We start from the raw sequence: 26,084 nt of genomic DNA, 5'->3' as shown, positions 1-26,084 counted from the left end.
GATCCCATCAACCTCAACTACATCCATAAATGTCACAACATTCTCAGCATGAAATATGCACAATGCCCTTTGTAGACAAAGAGTTACAGTAATAGTTATATGAACATACACAGTAAAAACGCTGTTTAAGGTTTTATACAACGCTGTTTACTATATGAACCTTACAGTAGTTGTTTAACAGTTTAAACAATCATGTCTAATTTATTGAAGATTAGATATTGAAAATTTAACTTTGTTGTATAAGATTTAAACACTTTTTTAAACTGTTTAAACAATTAATGTAAGGTTCATATAGTAAACAGCGTTGTATAAAATTTTTAAACAGCGTTTTTACTGTGTAGAATTGACTTAATTTCAATTGTGTATGCAGTCGGGTGGATATGAGTGAATGTCCAGTTTCTAGTCTGTTTGCACGCTTAAAGGAAAGTGAAACCTTTGGAACAAGTAGGCTTCTGTCAAAACAGAAAAATCAAATAATAAGCACAAAGAAAGTTTAAGAAAAATCGGACAAATAATGAGAAAGTTATGAGCATTTGAATATTACAATCACTAATGCCATGGAGATCCTCCCATTGGCAATGCGACAAGGATGTGTGATGTCACATGTGAACAACTTTCCCTTTGATGCACTAAAAACATCACAAAAATGTCTCTTTTTGCTTTTTCTTATGGTGATACAAACTCTTTATCATTTAAAAATCTGTATTTCATGTCCTCCTATAGAAAGAACACATGATCTACTGATAAATTATGATAAAAGAGGTAAAGTAAAATATACACTAAAGTAATGTGGAGAGTTGTTCACAAGTGACATCACACATCTTTGTCGCATTGCCAATGTGAGGATCTCCATAGAATTAGTGATCGCAATATTCAAATGCTCATAACTTTCTCATTATTTGTCCGATTTTTCTCAAACTTTCGTTGATCTGTTTCTTTGATTTTTCTGTTTTCACACAAGCTATCTTGTTTCAAAGGTTTCATTCTCCCATCTGAAGGTTGCATGTTCCACTGCACGTGGTAATCATATTTTAAGCAGTGGATCTGTGTGTTCAGTGCCATGCTAAGGGTGCACATGTATGCAGACAAGGTATAAATGTATATTTATACTTACATTTATGTATTATTTACATGTATGCATTATTATGATGTATTTTTTATTTTGTGACTGATGTGTTATGCACTTTTCAATTATTGTTTTTTTTAAGACATGACAATGGAAATAATTGAATAGAATTAAATTGAAACATACTGAAATGCCAAGAAAACAACGATCATATGAAAATACATCATAATATATACATGTAGAAAACGTTATGAATAAACAGGCATTTTAGTAAGGCGTGGCCCCGGTGAACGTATAGTCATATATTGCACGCTTCCTCAATCTGGCTAAATGACTTTGACAACGTTCCCTTCTTTACTTTGTTCATATGGATCATCCTAGCCTGGTCTTCCTCAGATTCCTGGAATAGAAGAGAAATGGGTAGATTGAAAGTGATTGATTTGTACACTGTAAAAACTGGGTGTTAAAACTGATACCAATTGGTGTAAGTAGAGGACCACACCCTGAGGTGTTAAAATTACACCCTAAAGATTGAACATAACACCAAAGAGTGTAAATGTAACAACCAACGGTGTTGTAATGACAACTATAGGTGTAAAACTAACACCACCAATTTAACACCGGTGTAAAATAACTGGCGTGGTCTTCTATGTACACCGGTTAACACCACAGTTTTGCTGTGTACGTAGTTGCTTTCATGCAAATTTATTAGCAAACACAACGTCACAGCCGACGTGTCCTGCAATTTTCTGAGAGTCACACTAACGTCAAAGACAGACGGAATTCATGATCAATGTAAAGCTTGATGTAGAACCTTGTACTATCAATTTAATTGTGGTTTATTATGTGCCAGTCATGGGCCGCCTTTCATCATTGATGATGGCAACATCATACTCAAACAGCAATCTAATGAAGTAATAAAAAACACTTTTTTTTCTTTTCGAGCTGGGATATATCTTGTATCATCTACACGATGCTAAGGGAATTTTGGTCACATACCCTCCCCCCCACACACAAATTCTATAAATATAGACTTTCAGAATTATAGATATAAAAGTTGTCTCGGATGATGCTGGTAAGAAATTTTGATATGGAAGCGAAGAAAAATTGATGAATTTCGAAAACATAAACCATAATGATTCAATTGCTGTGGTAGATACCTTCACATTACGAATAAACCGCATGTGAAATTATGCGATCAGAAGACTAGATACCTAAAAAAAATTATATTCAACTTCAGCAGTTGATCATCAAGATCAGAATCTTGTTTCGTCTTTGGTGATTCAATTTTCCTCCAATATCTTTCTAATTTGGGTCTCGTTAGCTATACTTCAGTTCACTGTGATAATTGAATAGCAAACTTCTTCATAAATAAGTAATTTGATCATTCATTATCATCAAATGTCTAGTAATACCATTTTTGATTTACATTGAGTTCGGGTCAAATGCTTTTGTAACATTTTCTGTAAATAAAACAACCCCTGCCAAATAAATAATATTGGAACTTTGTACAAGCTGATGCTATTTCTGTAAAAAACAAACAAAACCTTATTTTGAAATGTTAACAAAATTATAAGAAATAAGATCACTCTTGCGTGTACCTCTTTTTCGCCTTCATCTTCTTCTATTTCCGATCGTCTCTTATGCCGCTCTTGGATTTCTCGTAATCGTTCCTTCACAGCAAGGCGCCCTCTTTTGTCCCTGAGTAGAGCATTCGTCACGAGGTAGTTGGCGAGCCACATGGACCTCGTGTTTTCCGTTCCCCGAGACACTCTCTCTGTCGAGTTCTTTGTGACGTAAGTCCGATAGTGCTTCCAGGCAATGTCTACGAGGAAGCGCTCGAAGAGCTCTTCATTTGAAGGGGTTCTGGTGGATAAAAATAAAACATGACCAATGTCGTAACAATACATCGGGAGCCAGCGAAGGTTTGGGACTAATCATCTCCCAAATTAGTTCCAATGCCAGAGGTAGAACTACCAAGTATACTTCAACGCTCAACGTTGCTCAACAAGTGCTCATTGTTTCAAGAAAATTGAACTCTTGAGGAAATACGTGTTTCAATGAAAGTAGACATCAACCATTACAGAGAGGGAGAGAGAGAGAGAGAGAGAGAGAGAGAGGGGGAGAGAAGCAATTTGAAATAAAGACTTGCATTGTATTGAATTGCATAAAAAATTCAATCAAGATTGGATACGAAAAAACAAATTATGAAAGCTTAATTTTTCATGAGAAAATAATAATCTTCATATTTCGTAACAGCTTAAGAGGGAACTCTAATAAAAAAAAAATGCTTCTTTCTTCAGATTTTCCTCAAGATGACCCCCCCCCCGCCGTACGATTTCATTCTGCTGCAACGCCCTATACCACATACTATAGGCCAAATATCCCTTTTACAGGCCCCTCCCCCGTCAAACAGTTTTCGCCAGACGGTTTTAAATAGTTGGAAATTCAATATCAGGAAGCTTCGGTTTCTGGATACAGATGCAGGTTACTGGGTAGAAATTGACAATCCATGTGAAAACTCTCCTATGCCATGGACAGGGCCATGGATACCCTCGAAACAAACAATAATGTTCCAGTAGATCTTATGCAAATTTCACGTTTTCAATAACGTCTCTTTCTATTCTGTCCTTCTTTGGCAAAAGGAAGCAGTGACACATCAGTCAAATTTGAGTTACTGTTGTTTCTGAAACACCCTATGTATGTTGCACGTTCAGGTAAAGTTGGGGGAAGAAATGATCGTTTTATGGAAAGATATTGAAGAAAATATGCTGTTAAATTGCATTCACGCCTATGTAAATGACGAACAGACATTGCTCATGTTCAACAAAATGATACTTTTGTAACTTGCTTCCTTTTGCCAAAGTACGGCAGTATTGTTTTTCAAAGAAGGGTTACTGAAAAAACAACAATAAAATTTCGACTCTTCAGACAAGGCGTGTGTTGTCCTCACTCCTGAAGACGGAGAGTAAACCTGCCTCAAGCGCTGCTGAAGCGTCGAGTCTCCTCGTCAACTCTTCTCAAGCCAGCCTCCTCTCATCTACTCAAGCATCTCTAACCTCTCAGACTCAAGCCAGCCTTCTACTCAAGCCTTTCATCTTACCTAACACTCTAGCTTTTTTTGTTTCCATTTTCTTGCAAGGACTTCACTCATTTCCAAAATACACTTTACTTTTTACCTCCACTTTTCCTTGGTCCTTTCCAGGACTTTACACGTGGTGTACTGCAAACCACTTCTGCGATTGTTCATACCAGCATGCAAACCTTCACACATCATGGACATTCATTCTTATACCAATACCCTTGATTGCATGCCCGAAGCAGAAGCAATGACCACACCCCCACTGTCAATACCACAAATTCCACCACCAAATGCTGTTGGTTTCATTGATGCTATCATTTTCGAAACCACGAAATTGTTTATAAATCAAAAGGAAACGTACGGGAGTACGGTATTGTGTTTCTGTCGGAAGATCTCGAGTATTTCCTTTGGAGCCATCTTCTCTATTCGTTGTTTGGTGACTCTCATTATACGGCAACCGCGGCTAACAAGGGTGACCCCAGTCAGCTGCTCCCGGTCACGAAGCTTAATTGGTAGGAGATCCTGTGGGCGAACACAGAGGAAAAAGGAACAGCGAGATAACAATGTATCATTCCAACGTCATTTTTCCTGAATTATTAATTTGTCAAATAACACGTAAAAATGAATATTTGGGAATTTTTTTTTTCTTTATCTTTGAAATTCATATCTTGGCCGAAAGCAAGTTTCTGGTACATTAATTGCAAATTGTTCTTACTAAGGATATAGGATTTATGAAATATTGATGTGATTTGGTTATGATAAAACAGTCGATTATTTTTGTCCTTTTCTTATTATTCTGAGGTGCGCTGTCGGTATTACGAAAAATAGTTATTCATATGTTTTATAAATTTTTTCTTCTATCGTTACAGAAAAGTTAAATTAGTTCACAGAAAATTCCAACAAAAAAGTTGGAGGGGGAGCATTGGCGGTGGAAGTAAAAAATGTATGGAGGGTCTACCTGAAATTTTGGGATGGACACAGGTAAAAAAATGACAAGCAAAAAAATTCAGGGGGGGGGGCAACCTGAAATTTTAGAATGGACAGAGGTAAAAATTTGACAAGCAAAAAAAAAAAAGGTTATCAACAAAAAAATTAGGGGGCAGGTCCCCCCGTCTCCCCCGCTTCTGCAGGGTTTGAGGGGGAGGGGAAATCGTGTGATACTGTGTTTAGTTCAGAAGAGGAAATGAATGGAGGGGAAATCATGAAGATACAGCCGATTCTGTCTTAAAAAGAGTCATGATCGATTTGATCAATCTCAACTGTATGGAAATCTATTAATGTCATAATTTCTATTACTGAAAATTTAGATAAATTCTGCTTGGAAGCAAACGTGAAACACCAAACTGTCAAGACAAAGGTGTGTGTACCTAGAACAAAAAAAAAACTACATGCATTTTAGATGCTGGCGTTGTTGACTTTCCATAGTAAATCAGATGAATTGCAACTCTTTGTTAGACGGGCCCTGATCTATTGCCGATAGGAAATTCATACTTTTTAATGCTAAAATACAATATGATCCTTACGGTTGCATGCCCAACAGACATCAATCCGATCGACATGTGACATTTTCCATTCTTCGTCCACTCGGGTATTAGAAGAGCTTTTAACTTTTCCATGATCTTCTCGTTGAGGGCGCTATCCACAGAATTATCTTTATTTGTGTCAGAAGCAAGGTTTTTGGACATCATTTCCTTGCAGTGTTGGGTTAGGGCCTGTATCAGGTTGCATTCCTTCAGGAGAGACACCTTCCCCTGTCACAGAAGGTCAAAACAATTGTTACATTCACTTTTCCTGGATTTCTTCGTACATTCCAAAATGAAAGATAAACGAATGAATGAATAAATAAATAAACAAAGAAATGAATAAATATGCAAATAAATAAATAAGTAAATAAAGAAATAAATGAATGAAAAAAACAAATGGATAAATAGTTAGATAAATAAATAAATAAATGAACAATAAAAAACAAATAAATAAATAAATAAAAGCAGACAGAAGATTATATGCAAATAAGAAAAATAACAGTAATGGTGTAATATTGATTATCATGATAACGATGCAAACACGGACAAGCATATTATTTCCGCGAGGATTTTTCCTTTAATCATGTTTATCAATATATTCTGATTGTCAATAATTGCTTTCCTCCAGCAAAATCCGACAATCATAATTATAGACCAGGATTAAAAAAACAACAAATTTAATGCATCTTTGCATATTTTGCAGACTATGGACAATTATATTTACTTTAGAATGTAAATCGGGCAGATGTAAAGCCAGAAAATGAAGAAAGCTTTATTGCTCTAAATAATATCAACGATTCAACCTTGCAATAGAGGCCTATGAATATAAAATACATTACAAATGCAAGGGATACAATGGACTATTTAAAAGAAGTAGAGCGAACAGATTAATTGTTAATAGGCTGTGAAGCAGCTTGGAGATAGATTTGGTTCTGGAAGCCGGGGTGCGGACGTATTTACTCTTTGCAATAATAAAGATATCATAACCTATTTGATAATTGTGAGGTCATTTGATTTTGTGTTTTCAATAACAAGTAAAGACTATTACAAATATCAAAAGTAACATGTAATACATACATTTTCTTAGATTCAAACCAGGATTTCTCAATATTAAGCACTGTCTTTTTATTTTCCCTCATTTTATTTCTTTCTTGAGTAATACTCTGATTATTGATAACACAATAAAAACACACAAGTGCACGTCCACACCGATCACAAAACATACACAAAAACGTTGACAATATAAACAAATTGATAACAGCAAATTAAGTTAATCAACGAATCTAAAAACCAGGTCAATAATAACTACAAAACTTATACCTGATGGTCATATCCCGATTGGAACGAAATACCCAACTACATGAACTAATTACATGCAATATTTTGCCTTTAGGAAGAACATGAATTGAATGCGTATCATTTGAAGTATATTTGCAATATAAAAAGCTACTTTCTATTTTAATGAAAACTACTACTTCCAACATACTTATGTAGCCCATATCATTGCCAAATGCGTCCCTATGTGCCCAATTGGATAGTATTACCCTGTATTACAACGAGGTGGCATTTCAAGGAATAAAGTCCTGCCAGGAACCCATTTCTGACCTCACCTGGGTTGAGTGCAGCAAAATGTGAATAAATTTCTTGTCGAAGGTATATACATCATGGCTGGGATTCGAACCCAGGACTCCCAGTTTCAAATATGACTTTAGCATGACTGTCACACAGACCATTTGCATATGACGGTGTAACAGCATAGCGCCCTCCCTCAGAGGATACACGTAAACGGAGTTGTCAGAGATAGGCCAGCTGTGTATTACCAACACATGAAATGCAATGGCTTCAGCCTCTAAGATGGCGGGGTGATGACGTCATTGCATAAGGTTTATTGGGGGGAAACAAACCGGTTGATTATGTAAGTCACGATGGGTCTATCATTCGCTTTCGTACAGGCGACGCAGAACAAATTTAAGACTGTATATAAAATGCCCGCCAAATTACAATGAACAGCTGGGATGCCTTTGTCGAAAATTTGTGATTTGTGTGTATGTCCAGGACAAAGTGCTCTTTTCATTCACCAATTTTCGACAAGGTTGGTGTTTTTTATGAAGGACATTTCAATACATTTACAGTGTTCTTGAAAACGTTCTGCCTCGCGGTGCAAAAAACTACCTATTAGAGCAAGATTCTCATTTGCACAGCAAAAACTGTGGTGTTAACCGGTGTACATAGAGGACCACACCAGTAATTTTACACCGGTGTTAAATGGGTGGTGTTAGTTTTACACCTATAGGTGTTATTACAACACCTTTCGTTGTTACATTTACACTCTTTGGTGTTACGTTTAATCTCTAGGGTGTAATTTTAACACCTCAGTGTGTGGTCCTCTATTAACACCAATAGGTGTCAGTTTTTACAGTGGGCATGTTACCTCAAGAACGACATAGCAATACTCCGACGTCCCAGGATTCGCCTCAACCACCTTCCCAAAGTCAATTTCCTGGATGGGCGACTCGAAGCAAAGTCTACGCAGTTGATCCTCGGGCCAAGATTTGAAAAACGATAGTTCACTGTAAGAAGTATATTTGATAAATGAGGTAAAATGACATAAAGAGTAAAAAAGAACGTAATGAAAAGAAAAAAAATCAAGTAGATGTGTTTTTTTAAGCAAATTGAAATAGAAAATTAAAACGCAAAAATTAAGAAGGTATTTGTAGAGAAAATACATTTACGATTAAGAGGGTAATGATGTGGCGCATACATTCGTAATTCCGAAGCTTCGGATATTCCGAAGGTTCGTTATTCCGAAGGTTCGTATTACCAACGGTTCGTAATTCCGAAGGTTCGTTAATCCGAAACCGAAATGAGGTTCGTAATTCCGAAAGTTCGTTAGTCTGAAAACGTAATGATTAACGAACCTTATTTTGTTTTCGGACTAACGAACCTTCGGAGCAGCGAACCTTATTCCGTTTTCGGATTAACGAACCTTCAGAACAACGAGCCTTATTTCGTATTTGGACCAACGAACTTTCGGTACATCGAACCTTATTTCGTTTTCGGATTATAGAACCTTCGGAAATTGATAACGAACCTTCGGAATAACGCCACGAATGTTCGGATTAACGAATCCTTTACGTTTTCGGATTAACGAACATCGAGGTATAGGCAATTTACATGTTTCGGAATTACGAACCTTCGGAATAAAGAACCTTTGGCATTTCGAATCTTCGGAATTACGAAGTGTAACCATGATGTGGTATAAATTTTTAATTTTGTGAAATAGCATGAGAGTAGCTGCTAACGGAATATTGCGACCTGTTTGTTATATACCGTATATATATTCTGTGAAGTGCACATTTTAATTATTATTACGAAATAAACCTAAGTGGAAAAAAGCACTCCAAATGTTCAAGTTCTCCATTTATAAGTGGTCTGCATTTTAGTTACGTAGATATCTAGACTCAAGATGATCTGATGATGATGCTATTTTTCTCTTCGCTTGAATGTAATTATGAGAATATACATAGATGTATTACAGAGTCACATAGAAGCGACCACTCTCTGTATAGTTTTACCTCTTCTTTCTCCATTGATATCTGGTTTATTCAGGACATGGGTTCCACGGGGCACCTCCGCTTGCTTCGTTGATGTCTTTTCTCAAAATGAACATAAAACCCTCAATAATTAGGAAGCACATTCACTGAACATCATCCCCAAAATGCTATTTGATAAATTTCATGGCAATACTTACTTTGCAACTTGTATCTTCTCAGCGAGTTCGTTGTCGAAAATATCTGGACAAACTTCCAAAAATGTTTCCTTCTCGATCTCGAATATTTCGGTGTTTTCTCGACAGATGACGGAGGCCGTACGTTCGCCATTACTTAGCAAAGCTAATTCCTATGAAATAGAAAACGTCAACCAAATTATTGATATGATGCTTTTATCATTGATAAAATAATTAACAATTACAAAGTCAACGTTGTATGAATCCAATTTAGGCTACTATTTTAATACTAATGTTGGCAAATTTATTCAAATTTAGTAAATGGGTACATTGAATAAGGGATAAAGGAGTTAACACATTTTCGATCTGATGGCAACATGGGGATGGGGGAAAGGGGAGGGGTAGATGGGTGTGCTGCCCCAATAGAAACCCCTAAAATCCGTCATCACGCCAACAGTAGGACTGGGAGAAATCGACGGTATATTGTGCGGGAATGGGGAGAGGAATGCATGGGATAAGACATGGTGAATGCTCAACAATGAGGAAGAGCTTAAGAAAACAGTGAATATGATGCGTTTTGAAGAGAATGCTGACTTTCGCCCCTCCCCCTCAAAAAAGAAGAAGATATTTTAGTAGGGGTTTGAAACATGCGCGGAAATTTTGACATTATAACACTTTCTTATGAGATTTCCTTTTTCATAATATAGTCTCTTAAAGGTATTAACTTTGTGAGCAGCCAATTTAAAAAAGTTCTCAAATCAAGATGAAGCATGTGTACAATTGCATGTATCAGAACTAATAAACCCTGAAAACAACCATTACTGAGAATGACAAGCTAAAACTACAAGGCAAACCCCGATTTTGTAAATAGGCGTCTTATAAACACGTAAATACTACACATAAGTGTATGGGATGAAATTAAGATGGTGTTTCCGGTCACTTTATATTTCAATTTTTGAAGCACTAAATAATTATTTTTGAACGCAATTTTTTCTGGGCTTCATTTTTGTAACATATCACAGACACAGATGACAAGTGTGACCTTCTAGCTCAGATTTTTAAAAAGTGAAACCAATGTTAACCAATCACTTTAATGTTCGTAAGAAAAAAAAATAGTATAGTGAGCAGGACGTACTCCGGAAGATAACATACCCCGAACGAAGACCCTCTTCTGAGTGTGTTAACATTACTGGTAGTCATAATCCCCGATGATTCGTCAAGGATATCAAGCTGAACAAAAACCGATCCAGAAAAGATGAAATAAAAGTTGAATCCCACGTGACCCTGCCGAACAATGACACGACCCTTTCCACATCTGGAATGTAAGAAATAGATAAGACATTTGAAGTGTATACGGTGTAGTTGGAAACTGGACCAATTCGTTTCTTGGTAAAAAAACACCGGATATTGTTTAATGCTATAATTTTGAAAATATCAAATTATACAAAGAGTTCAACAACTAGGTACCTGCCAAAAAGAGAATAAAATCTAGACACAGTTGGTTCATAGTTTAGCAATTGAGAGCCCTTCGTACCTTACCCCGGAAGAAAAAAAAATCACTGATAAATTTGTATTAAGTAGCAAAAATTAGAAAGCATGACTTTCCTGTGAAGAAAACAAGAACTTGATTCTGTATCATTAATGCATCACATGCAGGTAACTACCAGACTAACATGCAGTCGATTATTAAAATATTTACACTCTTAAAATAGTTGGGCACTAATGCCCAACTTTTAACCAACCCTCAGCAACATACTGTCCACACAACTATTGGTTAACATTTGTCCAAACGGGGTAATAAAAACTAATAGAGTAATTAATTTGCTCAATTGGATAATAATTGCCCTGAATATACACGTATATATATTTTTAACCAACTTACATTACCCAACAGAGTAGACAGTATGTCGCCCAACATTTTAAGTGTGTAGATCTTTAGGGGAGAGGGGTGCATTGGCGGTGGGGAGGGAGGGGGTGCTGCGTCACATTTTACCCAACAAACAAGCATGTCTCCTCTTTTTCCAAACAACTATACCCCTTTCACAAACCCTTGGTTGTAAAATAATTGGAGCGGGACCACAGTTATCCGCATTATTTCGATGCTGCAATTATCCGCATAATAACAGCATCGGGATTTTGGCTTTGTGAACGCATTTCCAAAGTAATGCGGATAATTGCCATGGTGCGGTCACAAAAGGTCATCCTTTTCCAACACAACCCCAACGGAGGGGGCGTGTGCAGTTGCCATGACAGTTATCCGCCTTTTTCAGGTCGGGCGCTCGTAACAAATAGAGCGGATTATTTTTATTTTTTATTGAATTATTTAGGCGGATAACTGGAGAATGGGTTTGTGAAAGGGGAAAAGGTAAACGCCCAAACATTTCATCGGCACATTTAAGTTATTATTTGATGACATTTTTTTCATTTCAATTATAAGTTTAGGACAGGTAGGAAAGTCAAGTTAATCTTATGTTGTTGTTTTTTCCCCTTCAATCCTACTCGAGTTGATGGGGTAACCAAAAATAAACGGAAATACAAATACTTTTCCAATTACCTACAAATCTCATTTGATTACTATTTTATTCACACAACCTGTTTTCCTTTATCTTTACCGGAGACCAAGATGGAATGATATTCATGAAAAATCAGTAGAGTTATCAATTTCAGTAATATTTGGTACAGAGGCGGATCCAGGATTTTTCGAAAGGGGGACACATTTTCCCGAAGAAAAATTTGACAATAAAAAAAAAAAATAATAATAATAAAATGCAATTTTTTACATAGTGCTTAATACAAATTTTCTAAGCGCTGCATACTATTACCCGGCTTTAGCACTGCTACCCTGCTCGGGCGCATCAAGCATTCAAGGAATTCCTTCCTACCGGGTACCCATTTACTACACCTGAGTCGAGAGTGGCAAATATAGATAAACGCCTTGCCAAAGGACGCTACTGCTGTGATGGGATTTGAACCCTGGACCTTGTGGTTCACAGTCCGGAGACTTATCCACTGAGCCACAGCACCTCTACATGAATAGATAAATTAAATAAAAAAAAGGGTTTCAACCCAGCATTACGGGGATTTCGTTCACGAGATATATCGACAAGCAAAGAAAACCATTAAAAAAATAAAAATAAAATAATGAAAAAAAGTTCTTCACTTTCAGGGAGGGGGGGGGGGCACACTTCTGTTTTAACAGCATTTTAACATAACAAATTTTAATTGTGCCTCTCAAGGGGGGGGGGCGGCACAGGGCGGCTGTGCCCCCCGCCTGGATCAGCCAGTGAATTGGTACTCTAATCATGCTCATACTCAGTCAACAGAATGATGAAGAAGCGCAGATCTACCTATTGATATTCATGGCCGAAGCAGTTTTGAGTGATCTTTAACTTAAGAGTGAATCAAAACAAATTTAATTTGATCAATGATGTATTCTAAATTTTGATGATATTTAGCTTGCTGTTCTCTACTTATTCGCATGATCATATAACTGAATGATAGCTAGAAATTGTCCACCTTCTTGTAAGATTGCTATATAAATCATGGAAAGCTTACTTTATCGCATGAGCCCTTAAATTTATCAGATGATTTTTTTATATCATTATATGAAATAAGATTTATTCAATCGTTTTCCTCCAAGACCCCCCCCCCCCCAAAAAAAAAGGATTTACATCTAATTTAGTGCGTTATATAAGCATTACTGCAACTTATTTTGTGGCATCATCAACTAGTGCGTTAGATATGCATTATTGCAACGTATTTTGCTGCATCATCACCTTATTTTGTGACAACTAATTCAGTGCGTTAGATATGCATTATTGTAACTTATTTTGTGGCATCATCAGCCTACCTTGTGAATATTTATGACGATGCTTTACCAAGTATTGCTAAAGTTTGAAATTTAATAACTTCGTAATATTAGGTATTTTGCTGTTAGGTACTGTTTCAATTCTCCTCTGGTGTGGGTGGTCATATAAATTATATTTTCTAACATAATAAAAAGAAGACAAAGTAATTGAAAATGTGTTTTGTTGTATTAAAAAATGTCATTCATATTTACTAAAACGAAAATACATATTTCTGTGACTAAGAAATTATGCAAAACAAAAGAAAGTTGAAACTTTTGGCTTCAGCTCGGCGTCGTTATTATTGTGCTGAAACATTTCATAACAACAACAACAACAACATATTCATCCTCGTCAGAGTTTTCAATCAAGAATATCTTGTTTTTCAACTTTGCATTGACCATTTGATGCATTAACAAGCTGTCTCGGTTTCATAAGGTTTTAACCAAAAGGCCACGGAAGAACTTGGATTGATCATGCCGATTTGCGTGGAGAAGGGGGTTATCCATCCGGAATAGCAAGTAACAACTTTTCTTTGATGTTTATTTGTGAATACATGTATTTTGTAAAACTATAGGGTGTAACTATCTGACATGATTTATAGATAAAATCAAAGGTGATCTTGTTGATTATGCCTACCTGGTGTGATATGAATTTTATCTCATTAACGTTTAGATCTCACGTATAATCTAATAGGATTTTAGAAATACATATACCTTATTTTCTTACATTTGCTAAAATAAAATAGAATGTAAGCATTTTGCAGGGGAAAAATCCGTGCGATCAATTGTCCGTGACAGAGCAATCTGATATATTTTTATTACCAGAATAAATTAAGGAGAATCAAATGATTATGATGGCGTTTGGAGAAAGGTTGTATTCAGGGCAGTATATAACCACAGAAGACAAAGCCACACATCAAAAACTGTGGTGTTAACCGGTGTACATAGAGGACCACACCAGTTATTTTACACCGGTGTTAAATTGGTGGCGTTAGTTTTTACACCTATATAGGGGTTATTACAACACCTATGGTAGTTACATTTACACTCTTTGGTGTTATGTTCAATCTCTAGAATGTTATTTTAACACCTCAGGGTGTGGTCCTCTATTAACACCAATTGGTGTCAGTTTTAGCACCACAGTTTTTACAGTGCAAGGGCAAGACCTGGTAACCAAAGGCACGGCCAATGCCAAGGCTAAAGGGAAACCACACCCTTTCAGGTTTTTTTTAAATAACAGGAAAACATGTTAAAATATAGCTGAAGATTTGAGGAAAATCCATCAAAGAACTAAAAAGTTATTATAATTTTAATCATTTGATTTGTGACGTCATATGCGAGCAGCTTCCTATGTATCATAGTAAAAAATATCTTTGTTTTTTTTCTCTCTTGTCATTAATTTTGATACTTCTTGTTAATATTTCATTTTGTAATTAGTGAAACGCATCAGTATTGATTTTCAGTATCTTTGAAGTTTGATGTATAATTTTAGAATTATTTGTGGTATGGATTTATTGTCGTATTTCAAATAATTTGTAAAACTTGTTTATGGAATGTGTATTTTGATTTGAAAGAATACAATAAAAACACCCTTAAAGCCAAAAATGAGGTTTATTGGAAAATAACCAAAAGCTAATTATTCTACACCCGCTCCATTTCAGATTTCTATTATCATTATTATCATTATAATTGTTATAATTATTATTATTACTATGAATATTTCGAATAGCTTATTATTACATAAAAAACATTAAATTACATACTCGTTGTATCTTGCTGCCCGGCATATTTCCATACGCATCCGTCGGGTAAACTTCTCGAAACTGCGCATGTTCCGCATCACTCCGTAAAGTCGTATAATCTCTTCCGGCGTTCGCTCCCAGGGTTCCTTTGCTGCGATTTGTTTCGCCCAACGAGGTACATGGAGTTCCTGAAAAATAAATAAATGAATAAATAAATAAATAAATACATGAATAACCATAAGAATACATTGAATATATAGATAGATGAATAAATAATTGAATGAATGAATTGATAAATAAATAATTGAATAGATAAATAAACGAATAAATAGATAAACGAATAAATAGATAAATCAATCAATCAATCAATCAATCAATCAATCAAGGAATCAATCAATCAAGGAATCAATCAATCAAGGAATCAGTCAGTCAATCAATCAATCAATCAATCAATCAATCGGTAAATGAATAGAAGATGAGTTGTACGATCTACCAACCACTTTGCATAAAATAGTATTTGGGTATCTTTGTTATACAACATGAATTGCTTCGTGCTGGCCTTATTTTTTTTCAAACTTTAAACTACATTTTTCACCTTTTGCTTTCTTTTATCATTATTATTTTAGGCATGTACAAAGCATTTTATCATAAATTGTGGATGTATTAAGTAAAATCAATCGATAGGTTGTTATGACTGAAGTGTGGGTGCCTTTTTTCATTCATAAAATTGCCTTAAGAAGTAATTATACGATCTTTTGTAACAGTACATTTTCATGCTTTTACTTTAATTGTACAAAAAGATGAATAATAACAACAACAAAATTACATTCTTATGTTGTATATTCGGTTGAATACTAAATAAAACAATCTTACTTGTGTCTTTCTTAAATAATATTGATATAAGATACGATAATTCTCATAAGTTTAGAGACAGCATTAGTTTGAAAGAGGACTGTAAAATTCAAATTGTGTTTTTGTCTTCTATTGAGGAAACAGAAAAACAAGTGATTCACCAAGCATAGTTGTTCCGTGCATAGATCTCCAATAAAATTGAAAGTAATATTCATTTGTGTGCCTCCAGATTTGAACAGTCCGGAGTGACATTTCATTACTTTTGCCTTTGGGCTATTGCCGCTATTCGAAGTAATACTTCCAGATTTCCATTCAAGTTAGGATAATTAATCTCCAGATACCTTTGGGGTTATTTTCTTTTAAGAAACTCGCGCATCTGATTGGTTGATTTTGATTGTAACTCATCCTGCAACGCCCCCCAAGTGATATCAGTCTAAACTTGAATCGATTCCTACTACGGAGCATTTATAGTGCCATCGAAATGACGGCTTGACGAGATACATGTATTATATTTTACCATGTTGACTAATATATGTCGACACGAGGAGATACGTTATCTTGTCAAGTCGACATGAACCAAATGTACGTTGGCTTGGTTACACTTCGTAATTCCGAAGGTTCGCAATTCCGAAACACGTAAATTGCCTGTACCTCGATGTTCGTTGATCCGATAACGTAAAAGGGTTCGTTAATCCGAACATTTGTGGCGTTATTCCGAAGGTTCGATAATCCGAAAACGAAATAAGGTTCGATGTTCCGAAGGTTCGTTAATCCGAAAACGAAATAAGGTTCGTTAATCATTTCGTTTTCGGATTAACGAACGTTGGGAATTACGAACCTTCGGAATATCCGAACCTTCAGAATAACGAAGCTTCGTAATTACGAATGTATGCACGTTGGCTTGCCGATATACGTTCTTTTGCCAAGTTGACTTATAAGAACTTGCATCAATTCGATGACACTTTAAAAGCCCCATATCTTTGTAATCATGGTAATCCTTTGGTAGTTATCACTTGAGATTTTAACAATTACGGACCCTCCCTTTTTTTTAATTCGATGACACTTGTCATTCACATTCATATGCTCACAAGTGAATACTTAAAATGCAAAACATGCTTGAAAGGGTATTCAAAATTTCTCCGAATCAAATAAAAGAAGTGTAAGAAAACAAGTAGATTCTAACAGATAAAACCATGGAAAATATTTATGAGCGATAATAAACTAATGACATGCAAAATAATAATTAGGAATGAGTAAGATTTGAAGGGTTATGAATGCAGTTATTAAAAACAAAATGAAGATGAGAAAGTGACATTCAGCAAGCACGTGTGTCAGCAGTGAGTTCTAGAAAAATGGAGGGGGGGGGGAGAGGTCCATTATTTCATAAGTGTGGATGGCAAAAAGGGGGCAGTCTGCCCCCCCCCTCCTGACGAGCCACAACTCGTGCAAAATACGTATTCCTGTCTCCCCCCTGAAGAGCTTGATAGACCTTTTTTTTTGCTTGTCAATTTTTTTTCTGGTACGAAATCCTTTATTTCTGATTGAAGACCTTTTTTTTTGCTTGTCAATTTTTTTGGCGGACGAGTTTGCCCCCCCCCCCCCCCGTGGAAAATCCTAGGTACGTAACTGTTAGTGTCATGCTACGACCAAATAAGCTGTAACACTTGGTAAATATTCAGGGACCTTTAATCCCAGCTCCCTCTTGGGATTTGGGATTTAAACGTTCATGCCCTAATCTATTCAAGGTAATATAATGCATTTTACCATAGATCTAGTTGGTCCATGATTTTACGAAGACCCCTTCCCCTCCTACCTCAAAAAGAGATAAAGCAAACGATGAAATATTGAAACCATATCGGAGAGGGGATGGAAGACGGGGGAGTGGCGCATGAGAGGCGGTCAATGATTTTCAAGATTCCAACTTACCGCGTATTTCCGGGAGTAGTGGTCTTTGTTGAAATTCTTTGGATCATCGGAACCGTCAGCTTTTGAGAAGTGCAGTGATGCCATGAGGCCCGAGTACGTACTTGCCTTGGATGCCTCAATCATGTGCAGCATTACCGTCGTGATGCGACAGACTTTGATGATCGTGTCTTTGAAGAGCGCCCTCAACTTTTGAAAATAACAGCGAATTAAACTATCGATGTATTTCAAGTTCAAGTTCAAATTATTTATTTTCTCACCAATATAAACAAAACGATATACAGTATGTGAAAGAATGAAAATTACATGTACAAAATGTAAAATGAATTGATTGCTTGACCGAGTATTATGAGAACGAGCTGAACGATATATAAGAAGCATTTGGGAGATGTTAGAAGGGATTATGTTGCTAACTGTTCGGAAAATCACAGAATCTGAAATTTATGCTTGCTACAAGCCAAGGTGGTTCCATGACATCTGCTCCGGCGACAATTGCTCCGATGGAAAACCTTTACGATATACCAATCATGAAACCTAACCTCCCAAACTGTAACCTCTATATGCCATCTGACATTAAGACCGGAGCAAAGGTCGCCGGAGCAAATATCGACATACATTCCATTTACCTGCAATCTTTTTGTTCCTGAGTCAGATTTATGCATAAATTAGTGGTAAACAATGATAGGCGGGGCGTTAAAAAAATCAAATGATACATTGAGAAGAACGTAATTTAATAGTAAGAAGATTGAACATACATTTTCATTAGCATATTTTTTAGCTGATATTTAGACGAAATTTGCTGATATAATTGTTCAGTTGTGTTAATTAATGTGAAAGCAACAACGTGGCCTGAAAAACACGCGGGAAAACAGTCGACTGTCTTCTCATAACGTACATACACAAACAAGTCAATTTCCTGTAGCATGTTTGCTATGAATATGAATTAGATAGATAACATCTGGCATTTGAAATAAAATAAGGCTCGAAATAATATTTCATTTTAGTCTTATCCTCCTTTCTCGCTGGCATAACCGCCCCCAATATTTTTATGTCAACAGGTAGGATGAAAACAATTATCTTTCAAGGTTGCTATCTGCCCATTTTTCCTTTTATTTGATTTGATAAATTAATACATAAATTATAGTTTCCATAATTCTAATATTTTTGTTTATCTGACACGGATTCAACCAAGCCGCTGTAATCAAGATTGCTCAAACATTCCATCTGTAATTTAGTATTTTTTTTGTTAGAGTTTAATTATTTCCATCTTCTGTCCTTACCCTTCGTCTTCTAGTCTCAGCATCTTCCTGAAGATCTAATCTTATCGGTATTCCTTGATCAACGGAGTAACTACGCTCCTTATTGTAAATCGGGAGATTTGAAGAGCGCCGCCTAGAGTCCAGTGTGTGTACATTTCTCGACTGCTCCTCTTCATCCATTGGAGCCATGAACCTTCGGAAAAGCAAAAAAGAAAAAAGAAAGAAATGAAAAACAAAATATTAAACGAATAAAATATACGAGCATGAAAAGTTGACCCTAAACGATAATTTCTTGGTGGATTTATTTTCAAATGGATGGGGCTGTCATGTAACGGCTGAAAGTACATGTAAGATATATCGTCATCAATCAATCCTTTGTTCCATTGCTCAATGTCTATACAAATTTAGCATTGAATGTACGCATACAGAGCATTATTATAAGAGAATGTGATACATAAATAACAAAAGATATCAACGTGTATATCACTGTATTGAAAATTAACCCGTGTCATCTCAAGACCTCTATAAGGGATTTCATACGCACTCGATCTGCACACAATGCATTTCGATAATAGAATGTTTACTTTAAAATTGCCTACTTTGCTGTAAAATTGACACATCACAATAATCAAACATACATAAAAATACAATTATACGATGAAAATTTTTCCGATAAATCAGGTGGCTGTCGTAGACATCAAATCAGATTTGATACATTATTTTATATTGCTTTATAGAGAAATATAGGGGTAACCATTTAGATTTTCCAGATCCTTTGGGCGCCGATACATTTTTCGGCGAGGGGGGGGGGGGGGGGAGGACAAGTGAAAAGAATGTAAAAAAAATCAGGCGCTTTATTATTTAGCAGAATTTTGCACCCGAAGCATGCGGAAAAATGACATTTTATAAAAAACATTTAATGACATATTTTTCCCCTGTTAAATGGTTTCATAGTGATTTCCAGTGCTTTAAGAATATATGTTTTTGCATTGCATTTTATCATCTTTTTTTCAAATTGTCAATTTGTTGGAAGGAGAGAAGTGTCAAGGAAAATCTTTCTGCAAGTTCTATGCTGCTAGATGCATTAGAAATGGGACAGTGGATATTTTACATTTAGGGTAGACAGGTAAAAGAATTATCATTCCATTTCTTTTTAAATAGATGGCGCTATTTGTATTCTTCTTGCAATGTCAATTTAAGTGCCACTACGTCAAATGTTAGCATTGGTCATTTAGATTGTGTCAAAGGAAAATGGTATATCTGTTTATACCTACAATGAAGGAATTATAACATGCATAGTGGCAAAAATTCATGAAAAATCTAAGTGTACTCGATAGGGACCCCATATCCCTAAGCAAACATTTAAGAACTGTTAGAGAGCTTTGACAAGCTTTGCTGATCCACCTCTTATTCCTTTGAGAAAATAAACTTGTGCAATGAGAGAATATCACCCTTCTATAGTTGTTGCTTGTCAGATGTTCTGGGAGGAAATCGTCAACCGTGTTTTCATTTCACAACGTAGACCTAAACCAAACTTTTGAGAACGTGCCCCCGCCCCCCTTTCAAAAAAATGCAGGAGATTGCATCACTTACGTCATCGTGTTCATAGACAACGGTGATCGTTTGTCTCTGTCGACTGAGATGGCCTGACGTCGAGACCGTAGTCGAATCGGCGGTTGCTGTTCTTCAGGGTCGGACCGAACAAACTCTTGGGATGTGTTCTCCTTCCATGTAGTCCGCCTGAAAGAGAAGTTTTAAACAATAGCACAAATATATCGCAAAATAATACGAAGTATATTAAAACCAAATATTGCAATTTCACGCATTCGTACAATCGTACAATCAAAATGTTTTTATTGTTATTTGTTCTGTATTCAATATTGTAACACAATTAACAGATTAACTTCAATAATCGCCTCAATTAGTTTTCTCGCTAATCTTTGTGCAAGGAATCAAACAAATAATTCTTAGGTAACTTCTAAAGTCCAGACCCTATGCCTATGACGTCATAGTATCAGAGCGCCCTCCCTCATAGGATGTAGAAACACGCGTTAAAATGACATGTTTAATATATTTCCTATCCTCTTATTCCCCCTTTCTTTTCATCCCTTTTTAGGGGGCGAGGGGTACAGCCCCTAAGCTCTCCCTCATCTTTATACATGTGATGGAATAGTTAACGATATCCTGTAATTATTAGAATTATCTGACAAGTTCTCTTTCAAATCATGAATCAGGAGTCAATAAACTATGAATAAATATAAATTAAGGGATGTAACTAAATATATAACATTACAAAATTGCTGTTGTTATGATAGCTGCCATAGATGATTTAGAGCGACACTGTCTTATCAAATTGACGTTGTTTCATACCGAATACATAAATGGAATTGAATTATTCCAAGAAAATGCTTTACCCACTTGCTTTATGCGTTTCGCGCCAGCTAATTTCCACTAGCCTGAATAGAGGGAGATTAATTTTAATATAGACGAAAGGGGGACGGATAGACATGATAGAGAAAGGAAAAGACAGCGGGAGAACAAGGAGGGAAAATTAAGTTGGAGGAAGAGGAACGGAAAAGGTGAAGAATAACAAAAAAAGGAATAGGAGGAAAAAAAGAAAGAAAGAAAAAAGAAAGAAACGGAAGGAAGGAAAGACAGAAAAAAATAGAAAGAAAGAAAACATTGATATAGGACAGAACGGCGTAGCTAGCTTGATTTGAAAACTAATTTACTTTGTAACGATCTGAAGGACACCAGCCTACAGGCATGACAACAAGGGATGAAATGAAAAAAAAAGGCAGAGGAGAAGAGAGGGATGGAGAAGAGCAAGAAGATGGAATGAAGGACAGAAGGAAAGAGCGGAAAGGGGGTAGAACAGGGTCGATAAATTGAATTAAAAACGAACTTACATTGTCAGGATATTGTTTCCCCATTGATGATAAAGCACCTCGGAGGTCCAGAAGCCGCTCTTCATCTGTCGCTGGAAGATATCATCACCAACGATTGATTTATCTCTTCTTGCCCTTACCCTCTTATGGAGATGAACTCTCATCTCATCAAGAATCTTATTCTTCCGATGCCGGTAGTGGTGCTCGAGGGACGCCCTTGCTGATGCAGGCCGCTGCGTTCGATGCCCATTGACGTTTGCCTTCTTGTTCCTGCTACTGTCCTCCGCGCGCTTCATCAGGGTAGGCACTTCTTGTTGCCGATGCGTTACCTCATCGGCTACAGAAGAGGTACTGCTACTGCCTTCTCCAATGGAGTCATGGTCTGGAAAAGGATCTGATCCGGGTAGCTTTGCTGATTTTCCACTTGTTACGTTTGGTCTCTTTGCATTACTTGCGGTGTGTGAAAGGCATCCTGATATTGATTCGTGGTGAAAATCAGCACTTGCGCCCCTTTTGTCTAACCCATGTTTCAGGCGTGAACCACTATTCACGGCTGCATTTCTTAGCGCAATGTTTCTCGAGTGTTTTCCAATACTGCGGTGAGACTCGGCACTAAGTGGTTCAGCAGTCTGGCCAACAATATCACAGTAACTGAAACTATCATTGATATGGCTAAGCTCGGTTATAAGTGTTCCGTCTGACACCACAGTATCACTCAAAGGTGTTATGGATCGCTCTGAATTGGTGTCAGGAATTGTGGCAAGATTCCTTTGGCATTCGTAATCGGCAACTTTGACGGCATATTCCGGATGGGCATGATCCGTCTCAAGTTTTTGTTCGATCTTTTCGTACAGCATCCCTCTTGCTTCTTGTCTTTCTTGAAGTTCCGTGATAGTTGAAACAAAGCGGTTTCTCCGGTTTTCTTTCCGCCCATCTCTGCTTTTACAGAGTTGTCGTTTCTCACTCCTTTGGAAGCTTCCCGAGTTCTGTTAAAATACCATAATAAAACTACCATAACACTTTAAATGACTTGTAACAACCTTCTAATTCCAGTATGAAAAACTGTAGACACTGAAATTAAATGTTTGCTGTTAAAAGACAAAAATTCAATAGGCCCCTGTCATGTCTATGAGGAGACATTTTAGGAATCTCCTCTGTAAACACCCTGGGAATACCCTGTGATCATTTGATTGAATTACTTGGGCCAAACTGTGTTATCAGTTCTCGATCATAAAAACAGAACAGTTTACCATTGAAAATATATGCAAACGCGATATTATCATGCCGAGAGGTATTTTGAACAATACATTCGACTACGCTTCGATCCCATATTTCTCAAATATTCCTGAATTCGAGTATCACAGTAACCATTGTAGCCTTGGTACCTGAAATAATGGATATGAACAGAACACGCCATGTTCTGTGGCATGCGACTCCATTCTTTTAGAGAGTTTGAAGCTAATTTTACTAAGAGACGTAAGAACGGTTCCAATAGGGGTAAATTGATTGAAAATTATTATGAATGGTAGTTTGTCCAAATCTCCTCAAAGAGTATTGTGGTATGGATTGTCGAAGTTTTTCTTGCCGTCCACAATATGAGCCGGTGCCTTATGTTAGGCAGTATAAATTTCTTCCTTCCACCCTAAAGGGTTCGTAATAACTATACCTTTTCCGAACTTCTATTTTTTTTTATTTCTGCGTGGATGAGGTGATGCATATGATGATCAATAGCAAGTGTAAAACCATTCCAGTTTTCTGAGAAATTGTAATTGACACAATGTGGGACCTCAAGTGACGTCACATAATTAAGATTTAAAAAAAAAATTGACGGATTTTCGCCAAATCTTCATTGAAATATGAAGATTTTTCACACTCACCTTCGATTGAAGTCCAGGAGAAGCATCATGTTTATTGCACTTCCTTTTCCACATATAGACTGGCTTCCCTTCTCCTACCACACTCACAAGAAGATTGCCTGCTTTAGAGGACATGCTGTGCTCCAAGATTAGGTAACCATTCGCACTTTCACTAGGTATTAGATATGGGAGGCATCTATGTAGGACTATACACAGAGAGTTGAAAAAAGACGAGATGAGTATTATATTAAAAAAGGAACAATGAGTTTAATTCTAGTAAAATGACAAAATATTTCTACCGCTACCTCGAAAGAAAAATCTCAGTAATCACAAATCAGAAGGAAAGAATGAAGTCATACAGGTTAATTAACGGCCAGAAATGCCGTGGGGTTCATACTTCTTGCCTGAGTTGACCAATGGTTGTAGGTAATATAAAATCCTGTGGGATTCGGACAGCCCTTATATATTCAGTTGGTTAACTAACTTCCCGTCTGTTGGTTGTCATAGTGATGTTCACTAGGGATTCGCTAAAATATATCTAATTGGTGACCATGTAAATAACAAGAAATAATAAAGAAAATAGAGGAGAGAATAAAAAACATACCGAGTCATCATGAAGTCAGTGAGATGAACAATTCTTGTTTTTAGTTTATTGTACTCTTTGAAACAATGCCCATAGTATGCATTTGGCATGTAGGTAGCTTAATTTGATTTGATTTGACTTTATTTTACATATTTTACAAGTACAAAACAACAATATGAAAACAGTATCAGAAAACTCATGAGAATACAAATCAGACTTCCAACCCAAGCAAAGATATGGATCAGACTAAGGATTTATTTGTTTAACCTTGCTTATCAAAACTAGAATAACTTATTAGTCATTGTGAAAAACAAACAAACACACATGACGGAATGCCATACATTTCATAAAAAAACATTCCGAACAATCCAATAAATGCTACAAACTACTTATTAACTGATAAAATACATATTACAATCTGTAAAATTTGTGTAAATTGAGCATATTTTTTTTTATTTGATACTGTATTTTTATGTAAATTATTGTAAAGGGAAATGCGATTCGGCTTTTCAGGCGCAGTAGGTACCCTTGTTGAAATAAACCGTTTTAGATAGATAGATAATAAGAATGGTTTAATCAACGAGTTTAATTATTTACAGATTAAACTCTTGAATGTGAATCGAGAAGCAATTCTTAAAGACAAAGAACTTACCTGCAATGTAAAAATACCACTATTGGTCCATCGGAACTTTGAGACTATACTATTCCTGAGTCACACAAGTTGAACAACGCACAAGATTTTTTGTTTTAAAGCTGACGAAGGTGTATTCCAATAACGCGCAACAAACTTCGAAGCCATGCATGCAACAGAGATTGACGGGCACTCTCTTTATATGGAAGAACCAAAGAATGTTGTCAACCAGATGAACTTAATGATATTGAATGGTTTCTAATAATAAATTTATCAATAATCTCGCCCGCGTTGTACATGTTGTTTTCTTGAGTACATGGGCAAACATGACGGTCCGGCATATCCATTATGCATGATCTTCTAAATACGTGTTCTTGTTTGGTGCTTAAGGGATTTTGTCAGGGGGTGTTTACGAAAATTTCCTATTAATACCCTGAAGGGGTTGTCTTAATCTGCCCCAAGGAGGAATCTCTTTCTGCCATTAATACAGAATAAAGGATTCGTGTAATAATGGTAATCATTAGAGGGAATAAAAGGGCGAGTCATCGGGAAGAAAGACTCGACACTCCCAAGAGGCTGTTTAAAGAAACCGTCTTCAATGGAGCCCATCGATCTCGTTCACGGCGATCGATGATACTCCTTTCGAGGAGGGGCTGGTGATGTCGCGAAACAACTTGAAACATATTTTGATTGTTTTGGAATTACCTCCCGAGGAGAGGTTTTACACTAAATATTTCGATACATGAAAATACCGAAGCCCGAAAGTTATCTTGGCAGAAGTCATCCCGAGCATTTTTTTTGTTGTGCTTACTCGGTCTGCTCACTCTGTCTCTATTTTCTTTCCCAAAGTCCTGCCTTTTAAAGGTGAAGTCCACCTCGGAAAATGTTGATTTGAATCAATAGAGAAAAATCAGACGAGCACAATGCTGAAAATTTCATCAAAATCGGATGTAAAATAAGAAATACGAATAAGAATATGAACAAGCCAGTTACATCCAAATGAGAGAGTCGATGATGTCACTCACTCACTATTTTGTTTTGTTTTTTTTTATTGTTTGAATTATACAATGTTTCACTTTTTACGAATTTGAAGCACAAAATGTTA

The 26,084-nt window shown here is 36.4% G+C and overlaps 1 protein-coding gene across 1 annotated transcript; it reads right to left on the bottom strand.

The window, feature by feature from the left end:
• Window positions 1–915: 915 nt before the first annotated feature.
• Window positions 916–25,377, bottom strand: LOC121421367. The gene is made up of 14 exons (XM_041616064.1): window positions 25,001–25,377; window positions 23,787–23,971; window positions 21,931–22,895; window positions 20,615–20,761; window positions 19,043–19,214; window positions 17,766–17,951; window positions 15,009–15,175; window positions 10,551–10,713; window positions 9,423–9,571; window positions 8,103–8,241; window positions 5,672–5,899; window positions 4,510–4,670; window positions 2,668–2,932; window positions 916–1,466 (listed from the first exon to the last, which is right to left on the bottom strand). The coding sequence occupies exons 2-14, from the start codon at window positions 23,898–23,900 to the stop codon at window positions 1,365–1,367; spliced, it is 2,958 nt and encodes a 985-aa protein (XP_041471998.1). The 5' UTR covers window positions 23,901–23,971; window positions 25,001–25,377; the 3' UTR covers window positions 916–1,364.
• Between the last annotated feature and the right edge of the window lie 707 nt (window positions 25,378–26,084).

The sequence above is a fragment of the Lytechinus variegatus genome, chromosome 9 (assembly GCF_018143015.1).
Source record: "Lytechinus variegatus isolate NC3 chromosome 9, Lvar_3.0, whole genome shotgun sequence".
NCBI classification, from domain to species: Eukaryota; Metazoa; Echinodermata; class Echinoidea; order Temnopleuroida; family Toxopneustidae; genus Lytechinus; species Lytechinus variegatus.
This window is presented reverse-complemented; position numbering and strand designations above follow the sequence as displayed.

Excerpts from the sequence above, each read along its gene's own strand:
- LOC121421367 (XM_041616064.1), bottom strand. The coding sequence starts at position 23,900 with ATGTCCTCTAAAGCAGGCAATCTTCTTGTGAGTGTGGTAGGAGAAGGG. Across the intron at positions 10,714-15,008 it reads CGGGCAGCAAGATACAACGA|ATGTGGAAAGGGTCGTGTCA; the intron begins GTATGTAATTTA and ends CTTACATTCCAG. Across the intron at positions 9,572-10,550 it reads GAAGAGGGTCTTCGTTCGGG|GAATTAGCTTTGCTAAGTAA; the intron begins GTATGTTATCTT and ends TCTATTTCATAG.